General features: G+C 43.0%; 1 protein-coding gene across 4 annotated transcripts in view; it reads right to left on the reverse strand.

The window, feature by feature from the left end:
* Nucleotides 1–7,310: 7,310 nt before the first annotated feature.
* Nucleotides 7,311–23,554, reverse strand: part of LOC138969167 (phosphoglycerate kinase 1-like) — a 36,249-nt gene continuing 20,005 nt past the window's right edge. For 3 of the 4 annotated variants that reach the window (XM_070341891.1, XM_070341895.1, XM_070341894.1), the window contains exons 8-13: nucleotides 18,921–19,035; nucleotides 16,582–16,761; nucleotides 12,497–12,573; nucleotides 10,135–10,235; nucleotides 8,977–9,075; nucleotides 7,311–8,213 (exon numbers count right to left, since the gene is read on the reverse strand). In XM_070341891.1, the coding sequence (XP_070197992.1) occupies nucleotides 8,173–8,213; nucleotides 8,977–9,075; nucleotides 10,135–10,235; nucleotides 12,497–12,573; nucleotides 16,582–16,761; nucleotides 18,921–19,035 (613 nt within the window). In that variant the 3' untranslated portion in view covers nucleotides 7,311–8,172. The remainder of the gene's footprint in view (nucleotides 8,214–8,976; nucleotides 9,076–10,134; nucleotides 10,236–12,496; nucleotides 12,574–16,581; nucleotides 16,762–18,920; nucleotides 19,036–23,554) is intronic. The other variant, XM_070341892.1, reaches the window with a different exon arrangement.

Genomic DNA, 23,554 nt, shown 5'->3' on the forward strand with positions numbered 1-23,554 from the left:
GACCAGATCTGAGGTGGTGAGCCGAACTGATTTCAAGAGAAGGAGTGTCCCTTTAAAGGCTTCTGGGACGGATATAAATCTCTCACAGTGTCGTAGCTTAAACGGGAACTCTAATGATATTGCATTGAAAACGTACGTCCTTTTGGAGAAGTTTTCGGGTGAATTTAACCTTCAACAGTCCATGGAAAATTCGCCGGGGCTTAATTTAGACTCTGATTGTTAATTGCTAATTGTAAATTGTTAATGAATGAACTCGAAATATTCCGTAACTATGCTAATCAATGTTATCACGTTAAAGAGGAGAACGTTTTTTGATCGCAAAGTCTTCAGCGTTAGAACCCCGATTTTGTTCATCAATGTTTTGTTTGGGCAATCACCCAAACCGGCAAACGCTAGCAGCCGAAGCCCGTACAAATTGTAGGTAATCAAATGTGAAATCGGCGAAAAAAATATAGAGCGAAGCGACAACAGAGACATAGTGCGTGGAGAAATTGTATAGTCTGCAAAGATGACACAAACCCAGCTTTAAGAATTTGAATTATTGAACGTTCAAACACTGATGTAAGGGTATTTCTCGCGTGTCGTGACATTGTTGCAAGCCCCAGACTGAACTGTGTAGCTTTTGGAGTGATTTGAGACCGTGTTTTGGTCGCGACTATCCCTTAAACACCTTGCGTGATTAGCACTCGAACACTTGTTAAAAGTCATGTGCTGTGATCCAGGGCTGATGTGCACGAAAAAGTTACCAACCCGGTGGGAGCCAGCCGCGGTGCTGGATTGGTTGACATTGAGATTTGTTGCGATTTCCACCAATCAGACCCGCGGTTTGTTCTCACCCGTTTGGGTGGCACCCACTTTCGCTTCGTGCACTTCAGCCCTGCTTTCTACACACCCACTGAGCGATCACAGAGTTCTGAACATGACTAGTGTTTGTTTTGAAACGTTACACCCAAATTGTCAAATCTTGTTTTCAAATGTCATGACGGATTCTCTGCTTTCAACTTTAGTAGTTGAAACGAAGTGTGTTCAGCTTCAAAACTGAACACATATCTTTATCATGTACATTAAAATCCTCGGACTATTTCGCTTTTTGTGTGCATAAACCCTTCCCCTTAGACAAAAAAAAAAATAAAAGAAAATAAAACAAAAACATAAATGTTTCTTGAGAGCTCTTCCTTTGCACGTTTGAACTTGTGTGTGTCAGGAAGCAGAGTTCTTTAAAACTGCTTATAATATATATATTTTTTTAAATGAAGCAAAAGAAGACGAAGAAAAAGCACTAACGATTGCTCCAGGCATTCTGTTTCCGTCTACATTTTCTCATTAGAACAGGGAAAGCTGCACAAAGGCACGTCAAATGTCTTGTCTCCAAGTTTACTTTTACTTTAACGATTTCTCTCATACTGCCACTTTTCTCCCGGGTGAACGTTTTCTGAAAGAATGTCTTTGGCACGTATTTGTCTACTCTCAGACAGCTCCAGAATTTTCAATTACAGGACGTAGAATACAAGACGTTGGAGGACTTTTTTCTTCGTTTCTTTAGGAAGCTTAATATTAATTAAAGCGTGATTGATTTGTCTGTCATCTTGAAGAGTTGTGTCTGTGCGAGTTGAATGCAGTTACTGGTTCGTGGTTCAACGTCTGCCTTTTCCAACCTCAAGGTAGCAATTATAGCGGACTTCTGTTTCTAAGATACATAATGTCAAAATCTAATAAGTTCACTTTTTACATTTAGTCAAGTTTTGACTAAATGTTTTAACATAGAGGGGGAATCGAGACGAGGGTCGTGGTGTATGTGTGTGTGTGTGTGTGTGTGTGTGTGTGTGTGTGTGTGTGTGTGTGTGTGTGTCTGTCTGTCTGTCTGTGCGTGTGTGTGGCACAGTGTGTGTGTAGAGCGATTCAGACCAAACTACTGGACCGATCTTTATGAAATTTGACATGAGAGTTCCTGGGAATGATATCCCCAGACGTTTTTTTCTTTTTTTCGATAAATGTCTTTTATGACGTCATATCCGGCTCTCTCTCTCTCTCTCCCTCCCTTTCTCAATGTCCCGCTCCCCCCCCCCCCCCCTCTCTCTCTCTCTCTCCCTCCCTCCCTCTCTATCTCCCTCTTACGCTATTTCTGCAGTTCCTCCCGTCCACCACTCTGAAAGATAACAGCAACAAGCCAAACGAGGTGAAACCTGCATTAGGCATGATTGTGGCTAGAAATAAAATACAGACCAGAGAGGTGCACTTGTGCACCACAAGGTGGAAAGCAGTAACAAAAAACAAACTTTTTATATTTGATATTTTAGAGAAACTGTCCACAGAAAACGGAAACTGGCAAGGAAAGAAAAGCACATCCTGAAGTTCTGAAGTAGAAGCTTCCCGGCAACAGAGGCATCGCGCACGTACTATGGCAGAAACGTAAATGAATCCCTGTTGCGCGCGCGGGCACGCACGCACGCACGCACCCACACACACACGCACACGGCACACACACACACACACACACACACACACACACACACACACATACACACACACACACACACACACACACACTCACGGTTTGCAAGAGCACGGGGAATTCTTCAGCATTCAAAATGACAGGATGAAATCAACAGGAAATTGAGACAGTTTCTGTCAGTGAATTTCTTCTGGAGCTTATTCCTGCTGCCCAGCTGAAGACAAACATTCTTGAAAACCTACAATGTTGTGGAACTGTCAGGATTCACCACAGTTAACAGCATTTCAAAACACAAGTGGCGTTGCACGTTCTGGCATGCCAGTTACGTTCGGTTGCTGTGCATGCGTCCAGGGCTCCCCAAAGTGCGCGTCCCTGCGTCCTGTACGCACTAGAAGCTAAAATCACGTACTAGATATTCATTGAGGGGGTCCCGGGACGCACTAAACCTATATAGAGCGGGTCCCGGGACGCACTAAACCTATATAGAGCGGGTTCCGGGACGCACTAAACCTATATAGAGCGGGTTCCGGGACGCACTAAACCTATATAGAGCGGGTCCCGGGACGCACTACATTACCGCTATATCGTGTGCACTCTGTAGGTACTCTTTTCAGACTGTAGTCGTCGTCAGTCAATTATAGTGCAATCACAAATGCCAATTTCACGCCGGAACAATATGAAAAAGAGTGTGTGTGTTCCATGATTTAACAAGGGAGAGTTGAAGTGTCCTCTTCGAATATTCTGATAAAAAAAAGACACTTCATATCACCCTACTCGTGATAACAATGCGTTATATGAACACAGAGGGTTTGGGGACCATTATAGACTCTTGGGATCCTCTCAAACTCCGCGTAGGGGGTCCTAGACCTATGGGCCCTCTAAAAAATCAAAGTGGGGGCCCGGGACCCGCCTGCAGGAGAGACGTCCAAAGGGAGCCCTGCGCGTGCTCAAAGTTGTTCAGACTGCATCACGAGAGCTGGCAGTTCTTTTTTCTGTTTTATTGAACATCTGCTTGATGGTTCTGATACATGTGAAAGTAGAAAAGAAAATGCTCACATACGACTCACCTTCGCCATAAGTAATACGAATTAGAAACAAATTATCGGATGCTCTAGCTCTATCAACATTAAAGAAAACGACAATTTCAGGGCTACTGTTTGACCCGAACTCAACCCCATTGTGACCTTGAAAGGTGACAATGCAAGATCATTCTGACTCGAGTCATGCCCAGAAGTCAGTAAACACTGGAAGCGTCGGAATTTTTAAACATCTTGGTTTAGAAACTGTCAAGAAAATCGTATTTTTGGAATTTTTGAACACCAACTTTACCCCACTATGACTTCAAAACTTTATGAAGGTCAATCAGGCTTAGGTTATCAAACCATTGGAGTGTGTGAAGTTACAAAGCTCGTGCGTTACAGAAAATCATCACTGTTCTTTATTTTCTCACCACTGAGCACAGGGCCCCGCTCTGCACTTGAAATGTCAGTGACTAGGTTCGACAAGACTGACATTATGCCTGGATGTCATCAAACCCTAGAAGTGTGTGACATTTTAACGATCTGGCTTCAAAAACATTCAAAACATAGATCATTTTTGATAGTTTTACCTGAACATGATCCTGTGACCTTAAAATGTGACGAAGATGGACTAGATTTGCGTCATATTTGTTACCCTCCACCACGGAATGAGTCGCATGTCACCTCGCGCGGTTCTGCGCTAGGCTTGATTTAAGTCCCAGGGCCGGCGGGGGAACTGTGGTAACAGTGTGAGGGTCACCTTAGTCACAGGCTTATAACTCGAAAATTGTTCGCTCTTTTCTAAAACGGGTTTTACCACTGGATAGAGCATATAACACTCTTTAGGAAAATGTAAAAATATGAACATCATGCAAAGGTGACATGCGACTCATTTTGTGGTGGAAGGTCATATTTGGAGATTATCTAAAGTTTCAATTGGCCTGTGTGGCCGGGGGGCGGGATATTGATGGCAGCCTCTCCCCGTTGGAACAGTGCTGCTTGAAGAACGTTGTTGAAGGCTTTTCTCCAGTCACTGACCTAAAGGAACCCTACCTTCCCGTGTTTAATGATCGAGGCAACCCCCACATTTGTGGAATTTACATTTGCATCAAGTTTTATGTTTCAAATTAGGAAAATGTGTTGTCAATTTATTTAATTAGTTGTTGTTTTTGTGGTAAGAATTTCATTTTTTTGTGTGCGTGTTCTGTTGCTAGTTTGTATGCTGCCGATATGGTGTGTGCGTCCTTGTGCGTTTGTCCAGCTGTTTGTCTGTGTGTGCATCTCGGCTATTATCATGTCATTTGTGTGTGTGTGTGGTTAATTTGACCATGTACTATATTTCTTGTTATTCAACTTGATGATTAATCAATTGCTATGCCTTTGTTGTTGTAATTGTTGTACATGTTAATCATATTCCTAATTCCAATGCCACAAGAGGACTCCCTGTGATGAGCTGTAAAAAAACCTTGAACCTTTACATTGTTTTTCCCGCCACCTTTTCTGTACATGTTTGTAATTTGACATCAACTTTGTGATAAAATCATGTCTTAGAAGGTGGGGAGTTGGGTGGGGGTGGGGGTGTCGACTGGCACTTTGCCTGGTTGGTTGACGTATACAGAGTTGGAATTCTTAGCTGAATTAATTTCGCTGATAGACAAACATGTCAGTTACGAAAGTATCACAGCAAAAACAATCCCCACTCTGCACAGAAAGCAGCCAGGCTGTTAATGTGCTTCAGTGGGTGCCAGCTCATTGTGACATAGCAGGAAACGAGGCTGTTAATGTGCTTCAGTGGGTGCCAGCTCATTGTGACATAGCAGGAAACGAGGCTGTTAATGTGCTTCAGTGGGTGCCAGCTCATTGTGACATAGCAGGAAACGAGGCTGTTAATGTGCTTCAGTGGGTGCCAGCTCATTGTGACATAGCAGGAAACGAGGCTGTTAATGTGCTTCAGTGGGTGCCAGCTCATTGTGACATAGCAGGAAACGAGGCTGTTAATGTGCTTCAGTGGGTGCCAGCTCATTGTGACATAGCAGGAAACGAGGCTGTTAATGTGCTTCAGTGGGTGCCAGCTCATTGTGACATAGCAGGAAACGAGGCTGCAGACAAACTTGCCAAGGAAGGTGCCTCAAAGGAACATCTCACAGACAATCGGAAACCACCACAACAAGGGAGGCTACCGCTCCTTTCACAGCAGACTCTGCACCCGAGTTGTTGGCCTTTAAGTCAACACCGGTGGATTGTGGAATTCTGTTTGTGATGGGGTCTGGTGGTTTCCGATTGTCTGTATGTTCATGGAAACCTTCGGGTTCGCATAACAGTTTTTATAGGGCTAAGAAATTAGCCCTAACATTTTCAATCCTGTTTGATTGCACTTTGCCTCCCGAGGTGATCGTAGTGTTATGGCACTCGGTTACACCGGAAAAGTAGCATGCCTGTATACGGCCCCAGAGAGGACAGCACATTTCGCCCTGCAGTCCGGACTGACGATCCAACAGCGAACAACAAGAAGAACAATGTGAGTCCAAGTGAATGGGTGCTAGTTATCCTATGTTAAAAGCCTGGGACTATGATTTGTGTCAGTGAAAGTGGTCGCATACAATAATTAAACAGCCTCTTTTCAGATATTGAGTTGAAATTTCGTATTACTTTTCAATGGCCGATGTTATGCACCAGTCAATAGCCCTCAGTTCATAAAGTTTCAATTATAATAGAGTGTTCTGTGATCAAAGAGCAGAATTTATTTTCCACGTGTGAGTGAGTGTGTGTGTGTGTGCATGTGTGTGCAGTGTGTGTGTGTGCGTGTACATGTGCCAGTGAGTGAAACATGTGTTTGATAAGCTTTGTCGAGTATATATTAGAACAAGAAGGGCAAAGCCCATACGACTCACATGCTTGACCTCGACCTTTAGGGTAACTAAACCTAGCAATGACATCATACACTAAGAACTGCTTTACACATTTTTCCTACCAAAATACATGTGACCTTGACCCAAGGTCAAGGTCATCCAAGGTCATGCAACACAAAGCTGTTAATTCAAGACATAGGAAGTACAATGGTGCTTATTGGCTCTTTCTACCATGAGATATGGTCACTTTTAGTGGTTCACTACCTTATTTTGGTCACATTTCATAAGGGTCAAAGTGACCTTGACCTTGATCATATGTGACAAAATGTGTCTCATGATGAAAGCATAACATGTGCCCCACATAATCTTTAAGTTTGAAACAGTTATCTTCCATAGTTCAGGGTCAAGGTCACTTCAAAATATGTATACAATCCAACTTTGAAGAGCTCCTGTGACCTTGACCTTGAAGCAAGGTAAACCAAACTGGTATCAAAAGATGGGGCTTACTTTGCCCTATATATCATATGTAGGTGAGGTATTCAATCTCAAAAACTTCAGAGAAAATGTGAAAAATGTGAAAAATAGCTGTTTTTTAGGCAACATTTATGGCCCCTGCGACCTTGACCTTGAAGCAAGGTCAAGATGCTATGTATGTTTTTTGGGGCCTTGTCATCATACACCATCTTGCCAAATTTGGTACTGATAGACTGAATAGTGTCCAAGAAATATCCAACGTTAAAGTTTTCCGGACGGACGGACGGACGTCCGGACGTCCGGACGACTCGGGTGAGTACATAGACTCACTTTTGCTTCGCATGTGAGTCAAAAATCTTTTTTCCCTATCAAGGTGTTTTCATTCGTTTTTTGTTTATTTATATAAGAAGTTACTGCAAGTAAAGCATATGATTTCGTCATCACCCATTACTCAGGTGAGTCAAAAATGAACAGACATTTGAACACATGTAAACATACACACCCAAACATACAATCCACACTTATTGCCAAGTTGGCAGGTTTATTCATCTAGAATCAAAACATGGGCCGGTTACAGCTTAAAGTACCACCAGGGAAATCAGAAGGAACAAAATCTTGAAACTGTTGCTTTTTTGCACATCCACAAACATTATCTTTTGTACTCTCTCTCCATCTCCCTCTTCCTCCAGCACACACACACACGCACACACATGCAAACACAACTACGAACGGGAGAGAAAAACTCTGAATACTTAAAGACGGAGCTGTCTGATATCTCTTCCTCCTTTGCGAGAAAAGAGAACTAAACTGCTAAGTAACCGCACAGGTGTACTCATCAAATACTTCGGTGAAAGAAAACAAATATTGTAGCACATCAGACACCAATATTCAAAAATATGAATTGCAAATGCTAAATCAAAATGTAACTATAAATGTAAAAAGTTTGCCACAACATACTCTGATACACTTAAACATAATTGTTCCAACCAATCAGTAACAGAAGAAGGAAAGGGAGGACTCTTGCACAATCTTTTACTATTTTTATTGTACATATACTTTATATTTCAAAGGAAAATGGTTTTATGCTCCCTGCGTAGTGAAAAAAAAAATCCCACGAGACAAAAATGCCAGCCATGCTTCTGTTCTTTGATGGAAAGACATTTGTCTAAAATATGCAAAGAAGTAATGCAGCTGGACAGAAGTGTGGTTCTGCTTTACAATCACATGGCTAATCTCAGAGAGAACTCCGCCCCAGATTCTTCACTATTTGGACAACTGCATCTGCCTGATAATCAAACCCACTCTAAGCCACTGCCTAGAACCCTCGCTGTCCGGAAAGACACAGAGCCAAGTGGAAAGTTGCCGTGGTGACCAAGACTCAGGCGTCTGATAGAGCTGCCACACCTGGCAAAGTCTTGCCTGAAATGGGAACAGATAACATTGTAGTGTTACCAAAATAACTTTGGGTTATTTTCAGTTAAGTGGTTCATGTTTAGTTTTAGTAAATTATAAGGCTTGTTGATGTTAATATATAATTTTTGCTTTGGTATAGTGACAACATATTCACATTAGATGTTGAAATAATTTGGAGAACAGGAATAGCAAGGAAACAAACAAGAGACAGGAAACAAAACAATATATTAACTATACAAAACATATCCTATATGAGCAGCATGGAAAAAAACATCAATACACCAACAGCCACCATTTCACGACAATGATAAGCTGTGAATTTTGTTGTTGTTGTCCAGGAACAGCCAAACACAATTAAACCACATTCTCCGTTGTATTTTTATGACCAGCAAAACCCACAGTCATCCAGACAAACACACACACTTACACAGAGAGAGAGACTATTAGGGATTAACGTCCTCTTAGGCCAGTTGGCCTATATTGGGACAGGTATGGGTAATACGCTAAAGATATGGTGTGATACTTTTGACTCGAACAAGCCCGCTGTGGCAGTTTTCTTCGACACACCAGCATTGGGTTTGTCTCGACAAAGTATCGAGATATGATCATGATAATCAGAGACGAGAGATGTTGCATGTGTTGAGAGGAGAGAGAGAGAGAGAGAGAGAGAGAGAGAGAGAGAGAGAGAGAGAGAGAGAGAGAGAGAGAGAGAGACACACACACACACACACATGCACACACACAGAGGGTCAAATCCATGCATGGTTACCTTCCAAGAGTTCGAGACTGGCGCCACCTCCAGTACTGACGTGGCTGACCTTCTCCTCTGTGCCAAACTTGGCAGCACAGGTCGCTGTGTCTCCTCCACCTGAGACAATTAGTCACATTGTAAGACCAAGAGATACGACACAATAGTCAAATTTAACCCCTGTCTTCAGCTACCAGCCCATTCCCTCTTAATCTTGATAACTCCGTCAGGTTTGTATGGGTTAATTGTGAAAGAGTACCCTTGCTTTTCCTCTGACAAATAAAGTCACACACGCTCTTGTCTACGTGCTTCTGACACACCCCTCGCTATTGATTGGTAGTCTGCTCAGGTTCTGAATGTGACTACAGAAACAAGAAGCTACAGCAGAGCCCTTCATTTTTAAACAGCTCCCCCCCCCCCCCCCCCCCCATACTCTTCAACCTGGTCCCCTTTATGATCCTGATTTCTCAATTTTTTTCTTAATTTAATATACAACATACCTGGGAACCCCTGTTTTGCACTTGGAGTATACTCAAAAAAAATTGGTGTATTTTCAGAAATATCTAGGGTCATCAAACCCTAGCATTTGCAACGTTTCAAAGCTTTAGCTTTACCCTACACAGCATTTGAACATCCATGATTCAAACATGCTTTGCATTTGTCCGTTGCACTGTGCAAGTTTACCAATACTTTTAAAACAGCAGCTGATGCTTCTTTCAATATTTAATAAAACAAATGAAATCATTGATCAAAAGTTCTAAAGTTATCTTTAAAATAAACAGTGCCCCAGTAAAAATACAGGAATGAGAATTTATGTGTGTAACTGAGTATGTGAAACTCTGATGTGCTTGTGAAGAAAAGTAACCGAGAATTTCTTTTGGACGTATTTTTTTGCCACCGACGGTACTGATCGTATTAGACATTTAATCGTACAAAATACGACGAATTCGTATGGGTTCCCAGGTCTGATACAAGTATGTGAATTTACCTTCCCATTAAGACTTAAAAGACTTAAAAAAGCTATACGGCCCCAGAGAGGACTTGGAGAGGACAGCACGCTTCGCCCTGCAGTCCGGACTGACGATCTAACAGCGAACGACAAGAAGAAAATAAGAAGAAAAGACTTAAGACTTGACTTAACAGATAATGGAGGGGCATGGACTACACAAAATTACCCACCAATGATTGTGGTCGCTCCTCTGGCTGTTGCATCCACTACTGAGGCCATCACTGCCTTAGTACCTGCTGCAAAGTGGGCAAACTCAAACACACCTGGGGGGCTGCACAAAGACAATGACATCACCTAAATTACAACACAAGATTGTATCATGTCTAAGAGCCAACTTGCAGTGTGTACACTTTTACAGAAGAAAGAGAACAACAAAACACAGAGACACACACACACAGACACACACACACACACACAGACACAGGCTATTAATGTCAAATAACAGAAGGTAAAAAAGCGAACTGGAGGTAAATAATTTCTGAAAGTATATTATATGTAACATTTTAAAGCGTTAGCTTCAGAAATTTTGTGAGAAAAGTAAATATATGACCCAAACTTGACCCCATCATGACTTATAAGTTTGAGGATCGGCACAGACACTTGCAGACACACAGACACACCACACACAGACTATTGTCCAGTAAAGAAGGTAAAAAAGCGAACTGGAGGTCATTAATATCTGAAAGTATGTTATATTTAACATTTTAAAGCGGTAGCTTCAGAAATGCTGAGAGAAAAGTATATGACCCAAACTTGACCCCATCATGACTTAAGTTTGACGAGGGTCAACCAGACTTGGGTCATATCTGCAAAGGGACATCAAACCCTAGCATGTGCAACGTTTCAAAGCTTTAGCTTCAAAAACATCGAAGAAAATGTCAACTTTAAAAGCTTTTGTTACTGGAGGGACAGAACAGCAGGCCAACCGTCCGTCCATACTGATGAACACTGCTAATTAATATTTAGACTCACTGATTACTCAGGTGTGTTTGTTTATTTGTTGCTTAACGTCCAGCCGACTACGCAGAGCCATATCAGGACGAGGAAGGGGGGGATGAAGGGGGCCACTTGTCAAGCGATTCCTGTTTACAAATGCACTAACCCATTACTTGTGTCCCAGCAGGCTTTAGTAAAACTAAATTAATACCTACTGGAAGATTACCAGTTTCCAGTATGTTAAAATAGGCTTAACCTATCTACTGCTGGACTTACATCAGAACACTAACAGATTAAACTATACATGAATCGCGAGACAAGCGGCAAGAGAATTTGTTTGTTTATTTGTTGCTTAACGTCCAGCCGACTACGCAGAGCCATATCAGGACGAGGAAGGGGGGGATGAAGGGGGCCACTTGTCAAGTGATTCCTGTTTACAAATGCACTGACCCATTACTTGTGTCCCAGCAGGCTTTAGTAAAACTAAATTAATACCTACTGGAAGATTACCAGTTTCCAGTATGTTAAAATAGGCTTAACCTATCTACTGCTGGACTTACATCAGAACACTAACAGATTAAACTATACATGAATCGCGAGACAAGCGGCAAGAGAAGAGATTTTTGGAAAAAATACAGGTGAATGAGCAAGAAGGCAGAAAAAAGAAAAGAATTCATGAAGAAAAAGAGAGCATGACAGGAAAGAGGAACCAAAAATCTACCTAACAGCAAACTAGAAAGCTCCTGCGGTTCCAAAAACAGGAGGGGCCTTTAATTTCATAACCGCAGTGCCCCACTGCGGGAGCGGAAAGAGAAGAGATTTTTGGAAAAAATACAGGTGAATGAGCAAGAAGGCAGAAAAAAGAAAAGAATTCATGAAGAAAAAGAGAGCATGACAGAAAAGAGGAACCAAAAATCTACCTAACAGCAAACTAGAAAGCTCCTGCGGTTCCAAAAACAGGAGGGGCCTTTAATTTCATAACCGCAGTGCCCCACTGCGGGAGCGGAAAGAGAAGAGATTTTTGGAAAAAATACAGGTGAATGAGCAAGAAGGCAGAAAAAAGAAAAGAATTCATGAAGAAAAAGAGAGAATGACAGGAAAGAGGAACCAAAAATCTACCTAACAGCAAACTAGAAAGCTCCTGCGGTTCCAAAAACAGGAGGGGCCTTTAATTTCATAACCGCAGTGCCCCACTGCGGGAACCCCATCATGACTTAAGTTTGACGAGGGTCAACCAGACTTGGGTCATATCTGCAAAGGGACATCAAACCCTAGCATGTGCAACGTTTCAAAGCTTTAGCTTCAAAAACATCGAAGAAAATGTCAACTTTAAAAGCTTTTGTTACTGGAGGGACAGAACAGCAGGCCAACCGTCCGTCCATACTGATGAACACTGATTAATATTTAGACTGATTACTCAGGTGTGGAGCACCACAAAAAGAAGAGTTTTAGGTGTCCCCTGAACTGTTTTCTATGAAAATGCGCCATCCACATACAGTCTACCCTCTCCTCACGAATAAGGATGTACAGAGTCAAACAAAGTTAAGTACCTTACACACTCAACAGAAGCTTAATAATAGTTCATTACGCACTTACCCATTCCACACAATGACCTTTGCACGATTAATAGCTGCCTTGAACGATTCGATTGATTTTGGACCCACATCCAGACCCTGCAAACAAACATTGGAAAAGTAGAAATCAAGTCGAACATGGTAATTAATAACACATCTTCCTTCCCTTTCGTAACAGTCCAAATAAAAACAAGGAGTCTATCCAGACCTGTTTACCCCCAAAACTTGACAAGAGTAATGGTCAAGTCTTCTTCTGCGTTCGTGGGCTGAAACTCCCACATACACTCGTGTTTTTTGCACGAGTGGAATTTCACGTGTATGACCGTTTTTTACCTCGCCATTTAGGCAGCCATACGCCGTTTTCGGAGGAAGCATGCTGGGTATTTTCGTGTTTCTATAACCCACCGAACTCTGACATGGATTACAGGATCTTTTTCGTGCGCACTTGGTCTTGTGCTTGCGTGTACACACGGGGGTGTTCGGACACCGAGGAGAGTCTGCACACAAAGTTCACTCTGAGAAATAAATCTCTCGCCGAACGTGAGGACGAACTCACGCTGACAGCGGCCAACTGGATACAAATCCAGCGCGCTACCGACTGAGCTACATCCCCGCCCTAATGGTCAAGTAAAAAAATAGTAATCCAATGACCAAAATAGTAACCCAGTGGTTACAAACCACAACATTAGTAACACAAACCTTAGTTGAAGCACATTTGAAAATCGTAGTCTGAACTCCAATGGAGTATTTTCCCCCAAAAATCCTAAAAAATAGTAATAAATTACTCCAAAAGAGTAAGGGTAAACAGGTCTGTCTATCCCATTCCCATGTGATCGTATCCATTCCAACATTCAAAACGAAGGTGTGCATCCACACTGTGAGGCAATTATCAACCAATACGCCCCAAATAAACCTTATTTTAACATTATTTTCAATGTACACCAGCAATCCTTATGTTTTGTAAACCCTTTTGTTGCACCAGCAATCCTTATGTTTTGTAAACCCTTTTGTTGCACCAGCAATCCTTATGTTTTGTAAACCCTTTTGTTGCACCAGCAATCCTTATGTTTTGTAAACCCTTTAAGTGCACGAGTACAAATAGTCAACAACAAAAATCAATACTGTGGGAAGGGAGACAACACCTGTAAGTTACTCTTTGCAGACTTTGAGGCAATTGATCACCTCCCCTGGATACCATTTGTAATATATATGTGTGTGTGTTTTACAAAAACATATTACAGTATTAGGCCTAAAAAAAAAAATAGGTGTGGTTACGGTAACCCGACCTACCCTATTTTTAGGGGCCGACCCTATAACTTTTTAATTACATTTGTCAAAAAAACGCACAAAAACGAGTGCAGAAAACGCAATGAAAGCGAAAGCGCTCGAGTCGCACACTTATTTCCCTGAAAAGTAGGTTTAATTTGTACACATTAGAAAAAAAAGTTTAAAAAAAAAAGTGATTGCCTACCTTCCTACCCTATTTTTTTTGGCTATGTTACCTGAACCACACCTATTTTCTTTTTTGGCCTTAACATTATTATTATTCATGTTATTGAGACATCCCAGTGCACTGAGGGATTTATAGAGCAAATCGAGAAAATTCATTATTGAACGAAGCGCATTGTTTCAATAACGATATTGTCGGTACCACCAGAGAAAAAAGAAGATACAACACGCACATTTTGCTACGCGCATTTGAATAGGCATAACTGTGTGGTCAGGTCGTAGAAGATCTACTTTTGTGCAGGCTGTCTCAAGTGTGTCACGCTTTCATGACACGCAAACTCTTGTTTTAATTTCTGTTGGTAAATTCCAGCGTAGCGTTATTTGCTAAACAGTGATGATCTTTCAGAGAGACCTCATTTGAACTCGGAGAAAGGACTGGGATCTTAGTTATTTGTGATTCGAAACCTCAAGTCGAGCTTCGACGGATTGACTGTACAGAGTGACTCCCCTTGAATTGGCTAACCCCCCAAGGTCGACGGTTAGCACATTTTCAAAATAAATGTGGCATGTTTCTCGTGTTGTATCTTCACTCACCGGGGAGTCTGATACTAAATATGAACGGTAAGAATGCTCTGAACCCTACACATATTATATCCCCATCGTATTTTCGTTCACAAACTTGCTGTTAATTTGCTGAGCGGGGTTTATGTCGTCTGCTAGGCAAGGGCAATCGAACCACTGCAGTCTGCACTGAGTCTGCACGCATGAGGCAGGCTGGTAATAAGTCTTATATATGGTAAGAACGTTCTGAACCCTACACGTTTTCGATTATGATTGTTCTTGCCTTGAAATAATAATTCGGAAACCATTCCTTTACTGAACTGATGCAGTCGTATTCAGTGTAGTCTGCTACGTATGACAGAGTCGATCGAGTCAGTCTTCCAAAATGCTGGTACGTTATCGGAATAACACTTGTGTTTTCTGTTAGCCGCTGGGAATTGTATTCTAACTCATCATTTGTGACCGGCTCCACCACGGAATGAGTCACATGTCACCTCGCGCGGTTCTGCGCTAGGCTTAATATAAGTCTGGGGGATGTCTGGTAACAGTGTGAGGGTCACCTTAGTCACAGGCTTGTAACTAAAAAAATGTTCGCTCTTTTCTAAAACGGGTTTCACCACTGGATAGAGTATAGGAAAATGTAAAAATATGAAAATCATGCAAAGGTGACATGCGACTCACTCCGTGGTGGAGGGTCACATTTGGTAATGTGGATGATAAGCTACATGCCACTAACACGGCATATGAGAAGAATCTATGCAAGTCGGCGAAAACGAGATGAAACACAGCGGCTTCTATTTTTAGATCAGTGGCACTGTGGCACAGGCACATGCAATCTGTCAGAAAAAAACCCACTTCTGCTTTAATTGAGAAGCAGGGAATTTATGGTCATTTGGTATTGTGGAGAATATAAGCTACATGTCATTAATTAATTCTGAGGATGAGAGCACAGTCTCGCTTAGGCAAAGGGCGGAAGAATACGCTCTGTGGAAAAGTTAGCGCACTCTTGGAGTGCGCTAACAGTTTTAGCGCATCGCCATTAGCCAATCAACTGGTTCACATCAGTCATGTGACACCAGTACTTACTGACAATTATTATTATAATGATTATTTTAGTTTTTTTAGATGTAGTTTTCTTGGATTGCGTAGACAAAGTTTTTTTTATTTTTTTCTATTTGCCGATTTGTTAATTATTTTTTTCATGGCAAACGCAAAACTAATATGCCTCTCTTTCCCCAATGCTAATCCTGCTAGGAGAATTGCATATTTTTGCCTTTTATACAAATCAAACACACAACTGTTGCTCTGTGATTATTGCAACAATGAAAACTACTCTTTCACAATGTTTTCCTGACATGAAAAAGTCAGTCCGCATAAATATTGCTCCGTGAAACCGTTTTCCTCATTATCACATACATTTTGCACATTTTTAAAATAAAAGGTAGCATGATTCCTGTTGCCGTGTTTGGCTTTTACGTTGTGATTTTTTTTTACCAGTGATTTTATCATGCAAGGGGCTTTGAGCAACCATGTAAAATCCACACCGAACATTTAAACCAAGGATAATAATCTGAACACTCTACTGCATAAAGTCACAAGAGATTACTCCCTTCCAGGTAAGTTTTGAACAATTTTTGAGTTACCGTAAAATTAGCAGTTGTTTAAAGTGTTGTTTGATACAATGATTTGGCTGAAAAACAGTGACAGTGAAAACAGTGACCCCTGCTTCTGTGAGAATGATACATGTACTGACCTATTACATTTCAAAAAGTGTAATAACTGCCTAAATAATGGGACCAAATGACCTTTCTTTTTGCAACTTGTTCACACAAAGTTCATCTCAGAAGACAATAAGCTCACTCCATCTAAAATGATATGTTCCCTTAGGCAAACTAATCGCACCCGGCCGTCTCAAAGTAACTGCTTGATACCTTATTTCAAGCTGCACAGACACAAACAAATGACCACAGCACACTGCGGACACAAAAACTGACAACCAGACACAGAAACTGACCACAGCACACAGACACTGAAACGGACCACCGCATAAATTATAGACACCGAAACTGATCACTGCATACAGACACAGAAACTGACCATGGAGCCAGCTGGGATGCCCGACTTGACGTCAGCAGTCTCCACTTTGGCATCTTCAGCAAACTTGTCACCAGTGACAAAGTCCACTGGGAGGTGGATCTGAACCTTGTTCTTCTTGGCCTTGTCCATCAGTGCCTGCACAATCTTGGCTCCCTCCTCATCAAAGAGGGAGGCGCCAATCTGAAAATAACACGCCAATTAGTAAGTCTTCGATTCATTTTGTATGTTTTGTGCTTGATTACACACTGAGGAATAAAAACAAATGTTAATACTACCTATTTTATTCATGTTTTTATTACTTAGTTAGTGGAAGAATCTTTTGTAATGTATGTTTGATGATGTATGCTTTTAATTAAGCGTTGCTGACTATGAATGTAGATGTAAATGCTTGTATAACTGTGTTTTAATTTTAAATGTGTCAAGCGCAAAGAGCATAATTGTAAAGTTATGATGTTGAGCTATATAAATGCTCATTTATTATTATTATATATTATTATTATTAAGAAGTGCTGTGCCAGCAGGAGCCTATTTTACTAGAAGCACCTTACTACTATTACCAGCAGTCGACACACGATCATACATATATATATATATTGCCCTTTGACCTTTCCTTGGGGATATCCCGTACTAAAAATAGAATACAGGATTGTGGGAAAGCTGTTCAATGACACTCACGCACTATATTCGATTTTCAATACACGACTCAAAACCTTTGGGATAAATCAAAAAGAAAAAAAAGATAAGTATAAAGAGTTAAGAAAAGAAGAAAAAGTTGAGAAAAAAGTTTAAAAAAATACTTAATTTGCCCATTTCTTTCTTTCTTTATTTGGTGTTTAACGTCGTTTTCAACCACGAAGGTTATATCGCGACGGGGAAAGGGGGGAGATGGGATAGAGCCACTTGTCAATTGTTTCTTGTTCACAAAAGCACTAATCAAACATTTGCTCCAGGGGCTTGCAACGTAGTACAATGTATTACCTTACTGGGAGAATGCAAGTTTCCAGTACAAAGGACTTAACATTTCTTACATACTGCTTGACTAAAATCTTTACAAAAATTGACTATATTCTATACAAGAAACACTTAACAAGGGTAAAAAGAGAAACAGAATCCGTTAGTCGCCTCTTACGACATGCTGGGGAGCATCGGGTAAATTCTTCCCCCTAACCCGCGGGGGGAAATTTGCCCATTATGGGACTCAAACTCGAGACCGCCAGATCAGCGAGCAAACGTACTACCACCCCGTCACGGCACCTCTCGACCTACCTGTGTGAAAACTAATACTTGAACTGCAACCATACCTTCCAACGTTATTGAATGAGCATTTATTGGCTAATCGATTGCCCCGTTCGTATTTGTGATTTGTACATTGTCACGTTCTCATCATTACATGTATAGTCGCGGTGTTACCTATAGGGCATTAAATTTTCACCAAAGCCGAGGTTACTAAAGAAAAGAATTATGGGAAATTCTGGGCAAATTGTCCCGCTGGAAGTACTCAATAATTATGCAACTTTTTGATATTTCCATTCATTACATCATCCAAAACGTTTGGAATGAAGCAAATGAATAAAATACAGGAATTACGAGTTCAGAAAAAAATTAAAATAAAATTGCCGTCGAAGCGAATCGAACCCAGGACCACAAAAGTAAAGACTAGCGCATGATAAGGCACTTTACCAACTGAGCTATTCTGTCGCACTATCGACGAGGGGGATTTTAACTTCAAATATTACACTTGATATCTCGAGCGTGGCGACAACACTCCTGTAAAATTTCATAAAGATCGGTCCAGTAGTTTACTCTGAATCGCTCTACACACACACACGCACAGACACAGACACACACAACGACCCTTGTCTCGATTCCCCCTCTATGTTAAAACATTTAGTCAAAACTTGACTAAATGTAAAAAGGAGACGAAGAGCTTGTTTACATAATTTAGAAATGTATTGAATATGGGCTGTGTGATTGTATGCTTTATTGTGTTTTCCCGTTGTTTTCGTGTTGTTTTTTTTTTAATCTAATTTTTTATTTTTTATTATTTTTTTTATTTTTATTTTTTTTAAGATGCATAGTTTTGTATGGTTGATGTTATTTGATGTTGCTGTCTGATGTTGAAGTCGTGTACCAAAAAGAATTAAAAACGTGTAAAAGAAAAAAAAAAGAAAAAAAAAAATAAAAATGCACTTTATCCCTGGTTTTGTGGTGCCTGGTCACAAATGATGAGACTGTTTAACAGAACATACAACATCGATTTAATTGGCAGAGATTGGAGCTTAGTCGTTACTTTCTGCAAAAAAAATGTTTGGCTGCAGCTACTTATAGCTGTTACTGACCTCCATATTGTCTGTGACCTTCAGGAAGGTGAAGGCCATCCCTCCACCAATGATCATCTCATCCACCTTGTCCAACATGTTTTCAATCAGCTGAATCTTATCAGCTACCTTGGCACTGTAACAGATTAATTTGCACAAAATAAGAATATGATTCATAAACGTATCCAGAGGGAGGACAGCAGCCATCTCAGACAGAAATTCACTCACCAACTCGTTATTACAGAATATGTTAATGCAATGGGCTAAACTTGTTTGGCTAATACATTATTTTCTCATTTTTCTTCTGCAACTGCACATTTATCTAGGTATGGGAGCAGTTATGGACTTAATTTTGCATACATTTCAATTTTCGTAATAGATGCATATTGTTATGTAGGAAAACTCTTCCTGATTTGTTTTTTTTTCTAAGCCACCATTAGTATGATAGGATGTAACTTTTTTCTTGGTCCAGACCTAATTTTCTTTTGTCAATCATCCATTCGATGATTCATGCACTCAAATGTTTCTTAAACTGCTGGAATTTTAGCTTGAATTCTGGCTTATAAGCCACATGCACCCATAGACAGACTGAGACATTCTTCTAGCACCAGCAGAAATTAAATCGAAAATTTTTAATTAAATTTTCATTTGATTAATATACTTACCCGAGTCACATATTAGCATTGACGCAGTCGAGATGCTAGGTAGACTGAAAAAACGCTATCCCGTCTATAGTATAAGGGAAGCAACCCAAGCAAAAAAGTAGCAAGCTTGCTACCCTGGGTTGCCTCCCGTAGCGTGCATCACGCCACAGATCTCGTACCCAATACGAGACACCCTCATTCGACTTCTAGAATACAAAGAAACTAAAAGCGGGGAAGGTGGGAGGGAATTACCTATGTGACTCGGGTAAGTATATTAATCAAATGAAAATTTAATTAAAAATTTTCGATTAAATTACATATTCTTACTCCGAGTCACATATTAGCAGATAACTCCAACAAGGTGGTGGGTAAGATCAAAAAGTTCAAACTCACTCTAAAGTTCTGGAGAGACAAAAGCCAGCTGCCGCCAAGGAAGGAACAGGCCGAGACCCATCCTGACAGAGGGCAGCAATGTCTGCAGAACCTGATAAGACAAAATCCTAGCGCCAGAAGCTGTGCGCAGGACATCATCCAAACCCCATAGGCAAAAAAGGCCAAGGCCCTGGAAAAGAGCTCAGGCCGAGCCGAGGGAAAGATAGCATAAGCTATGACAAGGCGGAAGGCAAGAAAATCCCTTGCCGAGAAACTGGCCCACTGCCAAAAGTCAGGAAAGGATCCCGTGAGAAAGCAACCACTGACTCACTCTAAACCCTTGCCAGGAACTGGCCCACTGCCAAAGGACAGAATCGGACCGAGAACCACCCTGATTGACAGCCGAGATGTCTCTCAGGCAAGAATGCGAAAGACAACCTCAGAGAGCCAGTAAGCTGTGCCCAGCACTTCTTCCAATTTTCTGAACCGTAAAACAGTCCGGAAAAGGACCCCAGTCTTGGATAAACCCGACCAAGTAGAGGGAAGGACAAGCTGCCCCCCCCCCCCCCCCCCCTTAAATGGAAGGAAATGCTAATGGCCTGGAAAAGATCCGTGCGTAAGGTTGCCGGCTAAGCCCTGAAAAGGACCGACCCTCACGGAGACCATAAGGCAAACATGCCAAAGTAAGAAAACTTTGGGATAGAGTGAGGCCCAAAGGCCGTTGAGAGAACAGTCAGCTCCGGAAGAGTGACCAAACTCCAAACCGGAAAGAGAGAGACGCCTGAGTATCAAGTACCAGGGTCCACCTCAATGAGCAAAACTCAAGGGAGACGGTCACCAGTCGTCCCTTGCCCCTCCCTGCGCAAGCAGAGAGAGGGGTAAAAAAGGGGACGAAGCGACCTAAGGTAGTGCCTAAGCACCGCAAATGCGGACCCGCAGTGGCCAAATCCTAATGTGACCGGAGACCGGAAACAAAATGACGAAAGCCAGCGTGATCTCAGAGCAGACTGCTTGTAGGTAATTGAAAATGAATCAAAAAACCCGAAACAGAAAGGACGAAGCTGGTAAGAAAGACGGAAAACCGTGAAGCGAACCAGCCGTCAGCCTCCCGAGACCAGAGTTCTCAGTAATAGTCATAGTTGCAAGTGAAGAAGGGGTGACCAGGCCGGAAGCCCAACCCGGCAGAAATCGTCCCAACTCACATCATGCAAGCATGATGGAGAAGAGGAAGAGACGAAATCCGCAGTCACAAGAACCAATTGCCAAAGTCGCAACACGACAGGCAGGAGACTATAACACAGGCTAAGGCCGAGAGCCTTGCTGCCCGTAGGCCGGCCATTGCGCCAAAGTACTCAAAGTACACAGGCACAGTAAGAAACCAAAAGTTTCGGCCGCCGAAAAAGATGCTGGCCTAGAGGCCAGCACCGAGAAAACTGGAACATTAGCTAGACCTCTGCCCACAAAGGGGAGGAGTAGCCAAAAAACCTGAGAAAAAGTGACAAGCCAAGAATGACTTCTCAAACATGCGTTGCCCAGACAATGCACCCTCAGGAAAATCTGAATGTTACTTCCGAGGCCAACTCAAGTGAACCTTAAGTTTGGACGAAACACCAGAACGCGTCTGATCGCTAGAGAAAGACAAAGTCAGACTCGGCGAAAGACAAACCTGGACCAAGTCCAGAAGCTGGTGGCAAGAGAAAACGGGGAAGCCCAAAGGCAGAAACCCCCCTTTAAACGGAAATCGACCTCTCAGCACCCATACGCTGGGAAAGAGAAAGAATGTCGAAGCCCGAAGCCACAAGCACAAGGAAAACAACAACCACCACCTCCAACGGATGAAATGGCTGTTGCTCCCGCCGAGGCTAAAACCCCGAAGCCCTACGGCCGGCTGTTGTTTCAAAAACCCAGCGTCCTATGACGGCTGTGAAAGAAACAATCTCACCTGAGCTGAGGACGTAGGCCGCTTAGGCTGAGTCCGCTAGGTATAGCCTGCTTAGGAGCGGCCTGCTTTTGCTGCTTTCAAATTGAAGCTCAAAAGAAGGGAACCGCTGTTCTCTGTTGGTCTCAATCCCCTGCTTCTGGCATGAGAGGCCAGGCTGCCGGAGAGAGACCGTCCACCAAGGATGACGAACTGAGAATGTTCCTTGTCGACTCCTCAGAAAACCGGGAGTGGGCAAGAAACAAGTCCCTTCCGCACGAGACCGCATGGAAATAGCGCAGAGAGGACCGCCTCATCTGTGCCTCGTTCACCCTTGTAAGTGTGGAGAGGAGTGAGACACTTCCTCCGCGTCCTGCCCTTTACTAAGGGGAAAGGGCGCCAAGGAATCTGCCAGAGCGCGAGAAAGCGCCCGCAGGAGAGTCTCGGAAATGGAACTGAGTTCCAAAAGTTGTCAGCCCCCTTCCTCAGAGAATAGGAGATTCTGCCCATAGAACGTCAGAACCGAATTCTTCCTCAACGGCTTCGTAAGAAGCGAAAGAAGTTCCGGCGTGACCGAAAAACGGTGCGCGCGGACGGGGAAAGGCCAACAGGCAGCTACGAGACGACCTTGGCCAAGGCAACTTCCTCTGGTCCGCTAAGGGCACGAAGGAGGAAGCCTGCGCAGGAGCGGCAAGGCATTCCGATGCCAGCTCCGAAGCTGAACCCTGAGGAACCAGCAACGAAACCGACGCCGGAGGCCACCCCCTGTCGAAGAGGGGGGCTCGGCGAAAAGGCAAAAAGGCGAAAAGCTACTAAGGGCGATTCTTCCAACCAGAAGTAGCTGCTTCCTCTTTGCCGACCGAAGTCCTTCCTGTTGGCAATCGATTGTGCTCATTCCCTAACTGAGAGGGGGATGAGAGGAATCAAAACCAAGGAAAGTGGGAGAGAGGAGCTCGCGGCCACCACCGGAGTGTGTGGATGCTGCTGTCCCAACAGAGGCAAGAAGCCTGTATGCCCATAGGGCAAGCCTTGTTCGAAATTCACCGGCGACCAAACGGAAGCAGCGGGAACTGAACCGGAAAATCCGGGAGGAGCCGGAAGTGCGGCAGCAACAGCAGCGCTATGCCAAAGCTGGTGCTGAGCCACCTACGAGCTGAAGCTCGGAACCCAAAGGTAGGCCGTAGGCCAGAACCGGAAGTGACAGTAACCTGTGCACTACCCGCTTGACCTACCCTCCTGCCAAGGCCGGAAGCGAAGCTGCCGGAAATGGCTGCCGTGCAAAGGGCAAAGCTCAAACCGGAAAGGGCCATGGGCTGCCCACATCCCGATGAACTAACATTTCCAGCCGGAGCCGGAAGAGAAGCTGTCGCGGACGACTGCTTACGTATAGCGCAGCTCAAGCCGGATGGGATCATTATTTGTCCACCTTCCAACGAGGCACTACTTCCGTGAACCGGAAGTGCCGCTGTCGCGTACGACTGCCGACGTAAGGCAAGGCTCGAGCCGGACGTGACAGTAGCCTGTGCACTAACCAGTGAACCTACACTTCCGGTCGGAACCGGAAGAACAGCTGTCGCGGGCGACCGCTGTCATAGGACAAGGCTCGAGCCAGACGTGACAGTAGTCTGTGCACTAGCAAGTGAACCTCTACTTCCGGCCGGAGCTGGAAGCGGCTGCCGCGAACGACTGCTGACGTAAATTCGGAAGCTGGCCAGAGCCGC

Source organism: Littorina saxatilis, linkage group LG6 (genome assembly GCF_037325665.1).
Source record: "Littorina saxatilis isolate snail1 linkage group LG6, US_GU_Lsax_2.0, whole genome shotgun sequence".
NCBI lineage: Eukaryota > Metazoa > Mollusca > Gastropoda > Littorinimorpha > Littorinidae > Littorina > Littorina saxatilis.